The sequence below is a fragment of the Onychostruthus taczanowskii genome, unplaced genomic scaffold (genome assembly GCF_017590055.1).
Source record: "Onychostruthus taczanowskii isolate IOZ18803 unplaced genomic scaffold, ASM1759005v1 scaffold39, whole genome shotgun sequence".
Lineage (NCBI taxonomy): Eukaryota > Metazoa > Chordata > Aves > Passeriformes > Passeridae > Onychostruthus > Onychostruthus taczanowskii.
Genome location: NW_024501348.1, coordinates 7,168,871 through 7,185,270, shown reverse-complemented (window position 1 = coordinate 7,185,270; position 16,400 = coordinate 7,168,871). Strand labels below are relative to the sequence as shown.

At 38.1% G+C, this 16,400-nt stretch overlaps 1 protein-coding gene across 1 annotated transcript in view; it reads left to right on the top strand.

Annotated features, from left to right (window-relative positions):
• Window positions 1-2,814: 2,814 nt before the first annotated feature.
• TTK (TTK protein kinase) overlaps window positions 2,815-16,400 on the top strand; it is a 29,760-nt gene continuing 16,174 nt past the window's right edge. Inside the window, exons 1-6 of the mRNA XM_041412345.1 lie at window positions 2,815-2,944; window positions 4,246-4,414; window positions 6,581-6,725; window positions 6,998-7,223; window positions 11,425-11,531; window positions 15,145-15,288. Of these exons, the coding sequence (XP_041268279.1) occupies window positions 6,581-6,725; window positions 6,998-7,223; window positions 11,425-11,531; window positions 15,145-15,288 (622 nt within the window). The 5' untranslated portion in view covers window positions 2,815-2,944; window positions 4,246-4,414. The remainder of the gene's footprint in view (window positions 2,945-4,245; window positions 4,415-6,580; window positions 6,726-6,997; window positions 7,224-11,424; window positions 11,532-15,144; window positions 15,289-16,400) is intronic.

Sequence of the window (16,400 nt, the reverse complement as noted above, 5' to 3'; positions counted from 1 at the left end):
TTGGGGTAACCACAGTGCCTGTTGTTTTGCTCTCTCATCCAGAGACTTTTTCTTCCCTGCAGAGTACTGAATAGTGATGAACTTGGTAGGTAAAAAAGTTATCATTATTAATAGTTTCCAATAGATGGCTCCCAAAGTACAGTGGTGACAGTGGTGACAGCAATGCTTAGTACAAATACTAGATTTCTTTCATGACCAGCAATTCTGTCATACCATAAGCCAGTGCTACAAAGTAGCATGAACAGCTTGAACACTTCTTATTGACACTTCCTTTTTCAAATCTGTTGATTAGACAGTTTCTACATCAGTATTTTTGTGCATGAAAAACTGTGCATTTTACAGACCTCCAGCAGAGACTGCAATCAGACAACACAAAGAAGTCTGAAAGAACAATGGTTCTCATTATTTTATTGATTGAATATGACAAACAATATAGAAAAAAAGTTTACTTTCCAAGTCCAATCACAAAGCATGCATCCATTCTGTAAATTAAGAAATACAATGGGACAAGATCCACTGACACACAAAAACAACAACAAAAAAATTACACATAAATCTGAAAGTACTCAGCAGTGACAAATAGTAGTATGTCATGGAAACACAACATGTAGGAGGACTGGGAATACTAGACATCTTGGTGATTATTGGTGATTAATCGTGATTATTTTTGCTGCTTAAAAATCTTAGTAGTTGTTACTTACTCACTGGTTTCAGAACAACTTCTCAGCTGTTGAGGTGATTCTGCCATCTTGAATGTTTGTTTGCTTCTTCTCATGGACATCCATAGGTCGTAGCAATGATTTGGGAGTCAGGAATAGTCCAGATACTCTCAGTAAATGGTATCCATTAAATACTCACCAAAGCTCTCTCCAAATGCACTTTCCACCAAAGCAGCTACACTGAACATCTGTCAACAGTTGCAACCAAAGACCTACCATTATTTTTTTTCTTTTAGATAAGCCCTTCATAGGCTTTGGACATTAAACCTCAAGTACCAAATTTAGAGGATGGGCGAGTGGCTGCCAAATTTTCAAGAGGAGGAAGGCATCTCTCTTATATCTACCACAGAAAACACCACAGTGCACTATAAAGATTTTGTCAACATTTGAAAAATCCTTCGTGACTCACCTGTACCTTTGATACATTTAGATTTACAATACCATTATCCAAAATAATATGAAATCCTACCATAAGATGAGGTATTTAAAAGTCAAACAAGATTCCCCTGATAGTGACTCATTACAAAAGACTGACCTCTCTCTCCTTTTGGTTGTTACCCAGTCTAGTACTTTTTGCAATTCACAATTCACTTCTGCCATTCAAAGTGGAATTACCTTTAGGTGGAGACTTCAGTTCATACACTTCTTAAATTCCCTATGTATCTATGACTTTATTTTAAATAAAATGAGAAGCATAAACATTTATAAGCAAATAAAGAATGGTTCTACCAACCATCCAAAACTCATGCGTATTTTATGTTTTGTCGTCCACTACTAAATGGAGATTCTTTTATAATTTTTTTTTTTTTTTATTACAGCCTTTCTTTTTCTGACTTTTTTTCTCGTTTGTTTGGGGTTTTCCTGCCCCCCCCCCCCAAGATCCATCCCATCTTCTTTCTCCTATTTATTTTGGTTTTGCCAGGAATCTATATGGTATTGAGATTTCTTATCACACCTACAGAAATCAAATGACAGCTCCTTATGGCATTTTTCACTTACTAGAACAATACCACTTTCCTCTCCTTTAACACCCACCAAAACTCCTGCTAATAAAATAATCTACCTCTATGTCCCTCACAAATGCAGAGCAGATTCATGTAACTTGTGCTGTTTCTTTACATTTTCATTAGATTTGGATTCTGGTGGAATGCAAGGTCACCAACACAACAAATCCACCAAAAATATGGAAGAAGTAAGGCAATGCTAAAAAAGATCATCTCACTTAGCCTTAGCTGTTAATTAGAATTGCTCTTATTTAGTAGAGAAACACAGGAACCTCCATGGCATCATCCATTACATTCTAAAAAAGGTGTTTGGACAAAATTTCCTTGTTGAAATCTTTTTGTTGAGTCTACAGTGAGCCTGTATCACTAGATGAGCTGAGCTATTTAAAATGTAGATGAATAAAGAAGAATGAGATAAATTTAAATGAAAGGCCGAGTAGGTATCTTATTATTAATGACATCATGCAACTTATCAAATTCATAAGGAATAAATACACATCTCATTTATATGTGCCATGAATCTTGAAAACAAACTATATTTAGCATAATACTGAATTCATTATAAGCACCAGAAGAACCATACAGCTGCAAAGAACACGATTTACTGTGTACATCCAGAATGCAGAATTCTTGGGACAGCTCAGAGGAGGAGCTGCTCCGGCAGCCTCAGGCACACCGCAGATATGGGAACGATCCCTCGAAGGAAAAGGTACAGGGAGACGTACTGTTAAGGACACACAGCCCGGCTATTCCGTTACAACTAAATGAATCTTCAAACTGTAACCGGCTGTGGCCAAACGAGGAAAGCATTTTCAGATAAATAATTTAAGGCAGTCGACGCAGCCCCATCTCCCCGTTCCCCATCCGTAATCAGGGGCAAGCCTAGGCCGCCCCAGCGCGCAGGCGCACCCACCCCTCCGCTCGGGCCCCACAAGGCGCTAGGACCCACGGCCGCCGCTCACGGCGCAGCCACCGGCCAATGGGCGGGCGTGTTTCCCTCCTGCAGCCAATCAGAGCTCGCTTCCTCCCTCCTTCCGGCCAATGGGAAGGGAGCCTTTGGGGCGTGGGTCACATTCAAACCGGGGGCAGCGCGCGAATGCGCTCGGTCGGAGCCGCGTCCCGGCCCCGCAGCGGCCTCGGTGAGGGCGGGCGGGGTCAGCGCGGCCGGCGGGGACAGCGAGGGTGAAGGGACCGGGCCGGGGAGCGGCGGAGTGGGGCAAGGTGGGTGAAGGGACCGGGGGGCAGCGGAGGTGCTGGTCCGCGGTGAGGCCGCGGGGGGTGCAGGGCCGGGCTCCTCGGCAGCCCCGCCGCTGCGGCTTCGCTGGGCTTCCGCCCCTGAGGGCGAGGAAAGCTGGTTGCGTCTTCCGCCTCACGGTCTTTGTTTAGGCCACATTGCCTCAGCTGCTCCGCTGCTCCTCAGTCTCTTTCTTACTTAGCTCTGTTTTGCATCTTGGTGTCTTATCCTTTCGGTGTTACGTAAGATTGTAATATTTTTCCATTTTATTTCTTTTCTAGTGTTGCTCATTTTTTTAAGTCGTCGACGGTTTTTCTTAGTGATGGGAGTTTTTGTTTTCCTTTTTAAAAAATCCTGATTTAGGACTTGTAAACAAAACAGCAGGAAGATTATGCACTTTTCTAGATTGTATTTTTTTTTTTAAAGCCTGGGTAGATGCTTCAGAAACAGGTGTTGTTTTACCTCTCCTCTATAGAAGACATAAACAGAACAAGTAGTGTAATACAGCAAGTACAGTAGTTCAAGACTGGATGCTGTTGCTCCTTTTCGTTATCAATGAATATTTTTGAGTGTGTTAGATGTGGAATCTTACCACCAACTTGTACTGCCACTTTATCCATTTGCGGCTCTCAAGTCTCTGTCCTTTGGCTCCTTGTGTGATGGGCCTGTATGAGGGATTGGAGTTATTTAACTACTACACTTTATTTAGAGGTAGTTCTTCCTGATCTTTGCGTTTCGTGTTCTCCCTGTTCCCTGGTTCTCCCTAACCTTCTGTCCTGTAGGATTTCCACATCTCAGGTATGCTGCAGTGGAGCTGTTGCAGTTACTACCTCAGCTCCCATCCTGTGCCTTTGCAACAGCGTGTGGCTGGTTTAGGTCTTCACTGTTGTCAGATTTTAAATAGATAAATATATATATTTACCTGTGAATTTTGTGGCAAACGATTTCTTTAAGAGTAATTATGCAGCAGATTAAGAGAAAACGTGTGAATACTTGCTTCTGGTTGAATATTGGCATGAGTAGAAAGATTGCTGGCAAATCATGACAACATGTAGATGAATATGCCCTTAGTGTACTTTTTAGTCTCTGAAGGTCACAGCAAGCTGACACATTTGGAAGTGCTTTTCCTCATTCCAAATGTTGTTTTAAGCTTTTTTAATCCTTTTTTTATTACTAACTAGGAATAGTTTAATTGATTTTGATGAAAGCTCTATTTCTGGGATATGAAGATTAGGCAGGCTTTCACAATAAGCTTTCAATGTTTCACCCATCAATTTTTGATGCACAGGAACTTCTTCAGGATGGAGAGCTTCATTTCTTGCCTTTGGGTTCTTGGGATCATCTGAGGTAGCCTGGCCCTCATCCATCTTACCTTTTTGACAAGGCATAACCATTCTTCAAGAGAGTTTTTCTCCGTAACAGTTGAACCTAGAGCAGTTAAACAGCACACCAGAAATGTAAGTTTGCTGAGTATTGTTGCAACTTAAGATCAAATTTATACAGAAATTTTTTTTTTTTTGTCTACTGCGTTTGGGAAGCTATCACTGCAGGAAGAATAATGAACCTTTGATATTGGTAAGGAAAGTATAAAGACTGTGTTTAAGAAATCCAAAATCCACCTGGGAATTTTTAGCAGTTATGGTTGTAATGAGATATTGTGGTATTTCTTAACATGAGGTAAACTTCTTTTGGTTGTCTTGTGCTTCAGGTTCTGGAGAAGCTGACTTCATCAATGCTTTGAGGGAGTGGGTGCAGCTGAAAATCTCACCCATAAAGAGGTGATTTGGAGTATCTGATCTCCCATAGCCCCTTCTACAGTATTTTTAAAAGGCAAAACTGCAATGTATACTGAAATTTTCCTTATGAAGTGAATAAGTATCATCTGTAGAATGGCACATGAACACTATTAGCTATAGTAGTCACCTATGTCATTTTTAGCAGTGTGATCCCCAAAAATGGGACAGTTTACATTCTCAGAAGAGCCTAAATTGTCTCTGAGGGAGAAATAAGTATTAAAGCAAGTTCCAAACAAGCATTGAAATTAAAATCTATTCAGTGTACGATTTTGAATATAAATGAGAGGGGTTCCTTCATTTCTCTGTGTTCAGTGAAACAAAATAGTATTTCATGTATTACTGATTTAGCATACAGTCTTTAGCTTTCATAGGATTTTGGGGTTTTTTCATCATAGGTCTTGCTTGAGGCTATTTGAGTGTTTCTCCAGACCCTTGAGGTGCTAAGGCCTCTTCATAGTGGTAATGTAGATGGTTCTTTTGCTGGACTAAGTCTTGGAATTTACACAGTGAAGCTGTGTTTTGAACCTACAAAACAACACTTTGATATAAACAAGAGCAGGCTTGGGCCGTATCTAGTTTAGGATGAGCATGAAATATGCCTACTTTTGCCTTATAAGCAAGCTCTTGTAAGCATGCTAATCTTTCTGATTTATGGCCCTTGCATGGGGAAAGCTGGGAGCCTGGTGCTTTTAAAGACATGCCAGCTTCTGGTGAATAACACTCTAAAAATTATTTGTGGGACTTCCTGAGAGTGGTGCCTGGTGTATTTTTTAGGTAGTGGGGTTACACGTAGATGAACTTCATTCAATTCATTTCCTCTCTTGCAATAATTCACCTAAAAGTAGATCTAAAGTCTCTAACCCTCTAGCAACTTTTTGTTGATTTGTTATATACAAGTACAAGAGGAACAAAACCTAACATTTCACTGTAGCACTAAAGTTAGTCTTTCTTTGGACCTATTTAATCTGTCTGAAGTGCATCAATTTCCTTGTTTCTGGGCCAAACTTCACAGTAATTAGAAGGTCAAACCCCTGAATATGCACTAAATTCACCACAGTTTTTACTAGAATTCTCATGTTCGTTAGAGGCATGGAACATTGATGTGGGAAAAGCTGTTTATTGTAGGCAGAAAAGGAAGAAATCATTAGGGGTTTTTTAGTTTATTTTTACAGTCTTGCTCTGCTCAGATTGCCTAGATTCTTATCTCTCAGCTGTGTACATGTATTATCTCTGATGCTGATAAACTGTCAGAATGTTGGGGATTTGACATAAGTTTCTTATAAGAAGTCTTTGAATCTTTAAACCTCCTTTCAGAAACTCAAAAATAGGTGTCACTTGTCTTTGTCCTTTGAACAGAGGTGAATATGAATTCTTTTCTGCTTAACCCACTGTGAGAACTAATTGCTGTGACCTGTGGGAAAGAGCATGGATTAACAGTGTGTGCTAAACTAAAGCCAGCCTAATTATGAGTACAGAATGTGATTTAATGTGATGGACTGGAAGCTATTTCAGGCAACACATCACACTCCCCATTTTATTCAAATGTTGAATATACCTTATTGGAAAGGGCTACTGTGAAGCATGGATTAGGATTTGGGTGGATCAGTTAAGTACCAATTCTTTTTATTTGTCCAGGTTGTCTTCTGTGAAGTAGTTTACTTGTATAACTACGTTGACAAAGGCTTAAATAGAGTATTTGTTACATAATGTGGTTGAGTTTCAAGCTCCAAATGATACAGGAGAGGCTTTCCCATGGTAATTCCAATCAAAGTGAGCTACAACAGGGTTCTTCAGTAACTCCATTGTTTTCTAACCTTGTGCCTGCAGATGGAGGAGACAGATCCAAGTGAAAGAGGATTGCCACAGATTACATCAATCATGAATAGAGTTAGAAACTTGAAAAACAAATACAGAAATGAAGAGAATATCACAGATGAATTTAACTATGCTAAAATCTCAGCTGATACAACAGGTATTTGGCTTTGTTATTCTACTGTCACTTTTGAAGATCTTAACATAGTGTGAGTGAAAGAACCATTAACCGAAATGATTTTAAATTTAGTGTTTCTTTAATATTAATGACCACAAAGTTAATTTCATCTCTCATTATTTCTTAGCTCTGTTGCTTTAATCTTGTTTAAAAAATAGTCAGTAACTGTCTTGCACAAAAGCTTATAAAAAGTGTTTTCTTCTGTACATGTTTGCTGCTGTATTAATCAATCTCATTTTTTGTTTTTCTGTCAGATAACTCTGGAACTGTCAATCAAATAATGATGACAACAAATAATCCAGAAGATTGGCTATGTTTTTTACTTAAACTAGAGAAAAAGGGTGTTCCTCAGATGGATGTTAGCCTACTCAATAGACTCATTGGCCGTTACAGTCAAGCAGTGACTGCATTACCTGCAGAAAAGTACAGTCAAGATGAGAGCTATGCTCGCATCCTTGTGAGATTTGCTGAGTTGAAAGCGTAAGTATAAATTTTCAGTAAGAGAACTCATCATTCTATTTTGAATTAAGATAAGAATACCTTGTTTCATTAGTGTTTCCTGCAACAAATTATCATTTTGACTGTGGAAGGTAAGTAGCTTTGGTTAGTCGGCTTATCTGTTGTCTCCACTGTACTTGCCTGTTTTGTATATGCTAATAAATATGATTGTTTAGAGCTATTTGATTTAGAGATGTTAACACACTACTTTTTTTTCTTGGTTCTCTATGTAAGGTACAAGAGGGAGTAGCATGAAATCCTTTTTTGAGCTTTAATATGCTTTCTCTCTTACTAGACAAGATCATCACAGTTTGATTAAATTAACTGCCTTAGGATAGGAAGGATGTCTCAACATCGTTCTCTAGTTCCACACTGTGAAAATTAGTTTTGGTTGTGGTCATTTATTGCTTTATTCAGTCCAGATTCGAGCAGTGTGGTTGTACAGGTGTGTTCAGGCATAATTTGGGGCAGCGTTATAATTAGAGTTTTTTTTTTGTAAGGGGTTCTTTTGTCACTTGAAATAGCACAGCAAATATTTTGTTGAAGAGCTGTAGTTGAACAATGCAGCAATCTTAATCAGAGCTGAACAGGTGATTTTCCAGTGAACATAGCTAATCTTTTTCTTTCATGTTCTTCCCCTATTTGACTTTTTGGCATATGGTTTCATCTTGCAGTATGATAAATGTCTACTACTCTGCACTGTCCTTTGCATGGACCTTGCTGCATCATTGTTACTAAAAGCACACAGTGGAAGTAATCTGTTGAATCTCCTGTTGAGAAACAGGAGTGAATAATGACCTTGTGAATCTTTAGTATCTTGAAGAGGGAAGGTTTTTTTGTAAGTGGAGTAAAGAATCTCTTTAAAGAGATTTAAAGATACATTTCAAGATGGCGTTCCTATTCAAAGATCCGTTGCTTTTCCTCAGAGCAGAAACTGTAATATAGGTTTCTGGATCCTAGTTTGTGGAAATTCGTTTCCAGAAGAGTGATCAAGTCACATCTCTTATCTTGTTGTAGGAGAGTTTAAGTTCAGAAACATTTCCTACCTCCCTAATCACTTGGACCTATTTTCACTTGATCTTTAGAGCATAGATTGAAAGGTGGGATACTCTTAAGGTGTGTGCAAGAGCTATGTTCAGTATTCTGTGAAATATTGCAGAAAGCATAACCAAAGGTGCTGTCAGTAGCTTGTGAATACATGAAAAGTATGAACAGTTCTAGTTGCGGTGTCTCACTGAAATATCTTCAGCTGTTTCACTGCCACAGCCTCTAGGGACCTTTTTGGGAGAGCAGTCTGTCTTGTTTCACTATTAAAATGCACTCTACAGCTGTACTAAAATAACTTCTACTTTAGTAGCCAGCATTACAGAATTTACCCATCTCACTAGGTAGCTCAGGTCTGCTCTTTTTGTTTTCTGCTGCATATTTTTTAATTGGCAAATACCATCAGTCATACATTTCCTGACATGCCTAATAAAAATTTCTTTTTAAAAGATGAACAACTCACTCCAAACCCCTTTTAAAAAATGTACCCACAAAAATCTGATATAGCATCAATCCCACTATAAGGGGAACTTCACTATAAGGATCTCCCTAAATTCATTATTCCTTATTTGGAAATTACTTTCAGATACTAGCTTGTTCTTTAATCTTATTTCTATAATCTAATACTTTCTTGTCCAGAGTAGCATATAATATCAATTATTTATATGAAGCTACATTTATGAACTACATCTGTAATCTCACCAGCGATGAAATTACTTTTGGCTGGTTGGACCTGAAAACAATGTTGATTGTAATTTTTGGAAATAAAGTTAATCAGCGGCTACTTACTTGGATCTTTTGTGTTTGGCATGTTTACTTACTGCTCATAACTTATTATTCATAATTTTTTTGTTCTTAGTTTCCCTGGTGTTCTGTGCTCTACCTTCTCTGTTACTGGCTGTTTTGTCCAGTTTGTCCAGTACTATATATTTTGTCTTTACTTGGTTTTAGCTTCTGTTAAAGAAAATCCTCTTATCTCATGACTTTGAGTGCTTCTGGTTTATTTTTTAGCTATTGCGAGTACAGCAATATTGATGCTACAACTTAAGTGATGCTGATAGGTGCTCTGATAGTACTACCTTGGGTGGGAGAAGAGATGTGCTTTTCAGTAGAATTGTTTGCTGTTCTCCCAAATATTCCACCTAAACAAGGTGAAAGAGCAAATCAGCATCACAAACTTCAGAAGCAGTGGCAGCGGCTTGAGATCTTAGTATTTACTGTCATCAACACTATTTTGTTCTGATTGTAGAATGCTAAGTGGTTGCAATGGACCTTAAATGTCATCTAGTGCCAACCCCTCCTGCTGTAGGCAGGGACACCTTTCACTAGACCAGATTGCTCAAGGCTTTTTCCAGCCTGGCTTTGAATGCTTCCAGGGTTGGGGCATCCACAGCCTCCCCAGGTAACCTGTTCCAGTGTCTCACCACCCTCACAATAAAGAGGGTTACCTCTTTATTGTGACTACCTAAATTTAGGCTACCTAAGACCTAGCCTAACAAAGTTTAAAAAAAGTTTAAAAATAAAGTTTCTTCTTTCATTTTGTACCCATTTTTCTTAGTTCTACCACTAGAGTTCCTGACAATAAGTCCCTTTCTGGCTTCCCTGCAGGCCCCCTTCAGATACTGGAAGTTTGCTATGAGGTCTCCTTCTCTTCTCCAGGGGAACAGACCCAACTCTTCCAGCCCATCTTCACAGGAGGGGTGCTCCAGCTGCCTAATCATCTTTGTGGCCCTTGTCTGGACTTGTGCCAACAGGGCCCTGTCCTTTTTATGTTGGGAATGCAGTGTCTCAGGTGGGATTTCCCAAGAGCAGAGGGACAGAATCACCTCCTGTGACCTGCTGGCCATGTTCCTTTTGGCGCAGCCCAGAATTCCGTTTGGCTTTCTGGGCTCCAAGCGCACACAGCTGGCTAATGTTGACTTTTTCATCAGCCATCACCCCCAAGTCTTTCTCCCTAAGCCTGCTTGCAATCACATCTCTGCCCAACCTTTAGGTGAGAAACTGGATTATTCCATTCTTGGCACTTGGTGTTTTTTCCTGGTATCTGCTTTAGCTGCAGTCTCTGTGCCAATACCTTTTGACCTATTATTATACCAAGCTGATCGGAAGAACCCTTGAGTGTGCTCTGAAATAGTTGAAGACAGCAAATGCTTCTATGATTTTCTGTCTTGTACATTTGCAATGCCAGACCTGCTCTCGTGGAATGCTTCTGGCTGTAGCACAGTGCCACCAAGCGTGTGACAGTTGGTGCCTATTGCTAGTGTTAGGTCTTGTTCTGTGTATTGCTATTCCAGCTGTTGCTGCTTTCTACAGGAACTCTGCAAGCTCTTTGAAAGTGAATGTAATACATTACAGCTTAATTTCTCTGACTTTGCCTGCAGATGGGTTATTCTGTGCCTGTCCTATTGCTTTGGATGGTCAGAGCTGAGTTCAGTGAACCTATGTGACTAGTAACATGCCTAAACTATGAGAAATGTCTTTCATTCAATATTTCACAGAATTCTACTGAAAATGTTCTTTACCTTTCCATCTTGTATTTTTCTGTACTTTTATGTTGAACCATGATCATAAATCTTTTGCTCTTCTCACTTCTAAGTGGCACCTTTGTGTACCTGTTGAGCCAAGGGGGAACTTAGGAAAGAATTTCTTTATTGATTATAGATGTTGCTGGTAAGTGTTAAGCACCCTTTTTTTTGTCAGTTGAAACATTAATGTATTTCATAGTAATGTAGATTTAGGCCTTTTGTATCTTGACTGGTGTTTGCATAGGCTGTAGTTGCTCTTGAATATTTAAATGTGGGCGAGCTATGTGTAAGTATGAACCTGCTCAGCAGTCTATGGTTGAATGTAACACTAGGATTAAAATTTGCCAAAAGTAAATGAACTATCAAGTGTGAAAGAGTTTAAGGATTGAATCCTTTGAGTTTGGGAAGGTTCAGCTTGATATCTTTCAATAATTAGACTTTAAATTTCTTTGCTTATTTTAGTTCACTGATTGCTCTAAGAAAGAGGAAAATCTTTAGCCTATAGGGCTAAGGGTTGCTTTTTCAGAGTTAGTTAAAGGCTTCATCCAGTACTTGGAACTTCATCCTTCTCAGGCTCCTCACCTTGTATAATTATGAATGTGCTGTCTTTACAGTCTTCAAGATCCAGAGGAGGCACGGGACCAATTTCATCTGGCCAGACTAAACTGCAAGAAATTTGCTTTTGTGCACGTGGCTTTTGCACAGTTTGAGCTATCACAAGGTTTGTAAAAAAAATAAACAACCCAAAACCAAAAACAAAGGAAAAAAAAAAACCCAAAAGAACCCCTAAAACAAAACTTGTTTGGTGTTGCTGTTCTGTGTTGTTCTCAGTTTTGTTGTTTTAAACTTCTGCTCCCTTACATAATTTGTAAGGAAACTGGTAGGTATTGAATCAGAACAAAGTTGGGATTTTTTCAAATGGAAATTTACTGAGAATATGTGCTCACTTTTGAAATGAAAATATGCACACAGTTCATTGGGTTTTTTTTCTGTTTTAGAAATAGCTTTCAAACCAGGTGAAAATTTTTAGTAATTTCTACTTTTCTAATTTAGATCTTGCAGTGGAAGGCTTTTGAGTAAGGCTCTTCCTGCACTGAAAAATGAGGCTCAAATACTTTGCTTGCTTGTGGAAGAAATTCTGTCTTCCAAAAAGCATCTGTAGATTGAGTATGTTTTTTGTTAAACCAAAATACTCTGTCAATATGCAATTTGGTTGCCCAGGTACTTGCTAGCAAGGCTGTGTTGGCTGCCCACAGGCTTGTATTTTTGGGTGTCTCTTTTGTTTCCATGGGTGATTTGAACAGTGACATATGTCACCCTGGCTATTTCTTCCTTTGACAGTTTGCTCTGTACAGAAAGACAAACTCATTCTATGAAAGCTGTTTTCCTATTTGAATGGAAAAGAATTGATTAATGTATTAATTGTTTTGTGATTTGTTTTCCTTCTTGCTTTTTCAGTATCATGGAAGTTGTTGTACAATATTGTATGTTGTATATATTTCTCATACTGCCTAGTACGAGAAATTCTCCCCAAATTTAGCTACACTAAATAAATTAATGCCTATTCTACACTCTAGATTCTGAATACATTTTACTGTTTACTCATCTTTCTTTACCTCTGTTTATTTTCCACTGATAGTGGTTTTATTGATACATTTTTGCTCCAGTACTACTTTTAAACTGTATTTTAGGATATTGTTTAGATGCTCAAAGTGGCCCATGAGGCAGAGCCATTTTGTTAAAATCAAAGTAGATACTCACTTGTCATCTCAGATTTTCCAGTTTTAATTTATTGATAAGTTGATTTGCATTAGCGCAGGAAAGGCTATGAACCAACTCCCCCCACCAGAAGTATGTGTTATATTTTACAAATGACTTCTGTAGAGGATGGGGGGAAAAAGGGCAGAAATCTGCATGTTTATGTCTTGAAATGACACAGTTTCTGTGTTATGCATGTCAGTTATCTCACCAGTCTTGTTCTAATATAAACTTGTGGTATTTAACTTCTAAACAGTAGTTAAAAGAAGATAATTTTTTTAGTGAGCACTGGATGTTTATTTAAACAGATAATTAAGCACTAATACTGCAATAACAAAGATATTGTTAAATAAGAGTAATAAAACCTATTGTGTAATTTAATAAAGTGTAGAAATGTTGCTACAGGTTACCAGTGACTAAATTCATTCTGTAGTTATGGGATGTGTTCGTGCAGTAGTTTACCTTACTTTGACAGTAAGTAATCAATCTAGAATGAAGTTCTGATCCCAAAGGAAATAAGCCAGTTATGATTGGCTTTGTTTTATCTGCAGCGTGCTCTCTGATTTGTATCTGTTACCCTTGAGCTGATCTAGGTGTCCTTTAGTAATGGGTATGGAGCTACAGTGTCCCTGCTGGGTGCTTCAAAGAGGATTAGTGGAACATGTGAGTTAAATTGTTACTTAAGAGTGCTGCTCCTTTTTCGCTGTGTCCACTTAGGCCAGAGGGAAAGGAGGGTAGTGCTTTGTTTTTCTTCATCCAATGATTTCCAGCAGTGCTTGGAACATCTGTCAGTGTTTTCTTTTGCATTAAGCAGAAAAACTTAATTGCACCTTCTCTTCCTTAGCTCACAGTTTTGCTCAAGATAAAAGCTCAAGTTGTGAAATTAGACTTGGCAAATTGATGTTGATTTCTTAATAATCGAATATTAGTGACCTGGAAATGGAGTGACACAATAACGGTGCCATTCTGTTTTTTTTGTGGCTCTTTTTTTACTTAAATACTGACTAAAATTTCATTTAAATACCTCAGATGAGGAGTTGTCATGTCATTACTTGGGTACTTTGGGTGGTGTGCTTGAGGACGGTTTGCTGTGAATTGGTCAGAACTCATGACCACAGATAAAACTCTACTCTTGACTGTTTCAACTCTTATGCCAGGGTGCTTGATTCAGGCTTTTGGCATGTAATGAAGTGCACTGATTGGAATTCAGAAATACTTCTGCCTTTAGTTTGTGCCTTGGATCCTCATCTGTTAAGGGGATGAAGCAGTTTTTCACATACATGTTTTGGTGTCATGTTCTTTCTTACTCAACGAGGCACACAATACTAGGAGGAATTACTTTCGAGTAGCAGGTCTTGTTGAAGCAATGTGTGGTTACTAAATATAGCCAAAGGTAGAATCTCAGAATGCTGGTTAAGGATTCTTAGAGCCTATCCACTTTGCTAACAATTTAAGAGAAAAAACAGAATTTGACTATATGGTTAAAAACCAGATTCTAACAAATTAGCACAAAATTGATTTAAATGAAATTATAGCTCATCTAATTCTGGTGCTTCTTTCCTTCAATATTTGACATCATCCATTTAATATTCTTTAAATAGGTTACTTAAAGCATAAGTTCCTGGTGCTTAACTGCACTTCCACTAGCCTGAACTACAGGCAACAATGGTGTCTAACTTCATTTACAAGTGGTGCTTTGAGTGTGGGGGCATGGTGCTCTTAAATATGCTATTATGCATATGCTTGACTATTGTAATGTGTATGTGGCATGAATGTAAGAACACAGTGGTTCGTTTTGCTGCTTTGGAAAGGAGGAAGAAGGGCATTTGGTGTTTCAGGGGCATTGACAGCTGTAGCAAAACATTGCATCATTTTGCCCAGAGTATTGTGGTTACAGTACACATTTTTCCCTATTTGACTTTTTCTAATAGATGCCTGTGTACATGATTACATATGTAAATTGACTGCTTCGATATATTTTGTTAACACATTCCCTTTCCCACCCCAGCTCTTTTCAAAGTTCTACTTATGCCATTTAGTAATGTCTGAAACGGTAATGAAAACATATTCTTGCTTTTCTCTTTTCTTAACTGTAGTGCTGTCCAGAGTTGTTGTTTAATTTAACAGCTAGTTTTAAATGTGATTTCTATGAAGTGCATTAAAGATGTTTCATAATATATCCATAATAAAAATTTTTACCTGGTCAGATATAAATAGAAGTCCATAAAAGTCATATTTCCTTTCTGGTACTACAGAAAAAAATGGATTTTAGAATGAGTGCAATTTTCTTACAGTTCCTGTAACACTAAAAAAAATACTGAGAATGTGTATTTTGTGACTTGGTGTTCAATTTAATGTGAAAAATTGACTTGTGTGATTCACTTGCAAGTATTTCCAGGCAGTTTCCTTAAAATGGCAATGTAAGGGGAGGTGTCCCTAATGAACAGTGGCTTCATAGAGCTATGCAAAGTGAATGTAAGACAACATGAATGTAACCATCTCATTAAAAAACTCTTGCCCCAGTGTAATTGTTTTTTTACTTCTGTGATTTCTAACTCTGTGCTTCTTACACTTAGAAAATGAGAAGAAGTGTAAGCAGATCCTTCAGAAAGCTGTGGAGTGCTCTGCTGTTCCTCTGGAATTGTTGGAAACTGCTCTGCAAAACTTACATTTGAAAAAAAAGCAGTTACTTTCAGATGAGGAGAAGGAGAACTTTGCAGGTAACTACAGCTTCTTAAAATACTGATTGTTTATGCATGTTGTGATTCTAGATTGGAAAGAAAACTCTAGTGTTTGTTCCTTCTAGATACAAATCAGAATCTCTATTGCCAAATAGACAGATATATTTGCCTATATTATAAATCTTATTCCTTCAGTGTTTGTTTTCACCTTCACTGCAGTGACTGTAGTTTGCAGGAGCTGTGTTATGGTCAGTTCTGTAGTTCTGCAGTGTTCCTTTGGCTGTTGTCAGGGATTTGCTGTTTGTACTATAGACTCACAGCTCTAAGTGTGAAGTAAGAACTATTGTTGGTAGAGAAGAATTAGGACTGAAATATACAGACTAAGCTACACATATAGGTTACTTGGAGGTGTATCTTGTGACAGACTGGGAAAGCTTTGACAGTCATTTCAGTGAAGTCAAATCTAGGAAAAATGATCTGTTTCAGCTTTATTTTGGACAAAACCCATATGTTGGTTGTACAAAACTGAAATGCTTGGCTGTATCATAAATCCTAAGTAATCCTTATTGCTGGGTATGTAACTTCAAAAAGGGAACAGTTATTTCTTGAAGTTTTCAAGAGATCAATTTATTTTAAGTGGAATTGAGCAAAAAATATAGTTTGACTTTAGCACTGAAGTGTGTGTAGCTAACTCTTTCAAGAGTGATGTCTAACACTTCCATATTTTTGCATTGTGTAAGGACAGAATTAATGTAAAAATAGGTCTGATTTAATTTCCTTAGGGATATATCTTCAGGAGTGGCATTTGAGATTTGCTTGGCACCTATTGAATCAGCCTTTGACTGAAACACTAGCAGGAGTGAACCCTTTCAATACTATTCAACTGTGGCATTCATTTCTAATAAACTCTATTTTCTGTCTTATTTTGTTTATCATTAATTGGATATAGACATCATAAATGCCACTGCTTATGTACTGTGCCACAGGAGAATATCTTGAAGGATACCAATATCCTTCATGGACTGTATAATTTTTTGCTGACATTATTGACTCGCTGCTGCAGATATTGCTGTTCTTTCTCACAGATATAAGGAGATATCTGTGAGAAAGAATGGCAAACCCTGCCTCCCAGTTAGGAAGCTGTGAACTTT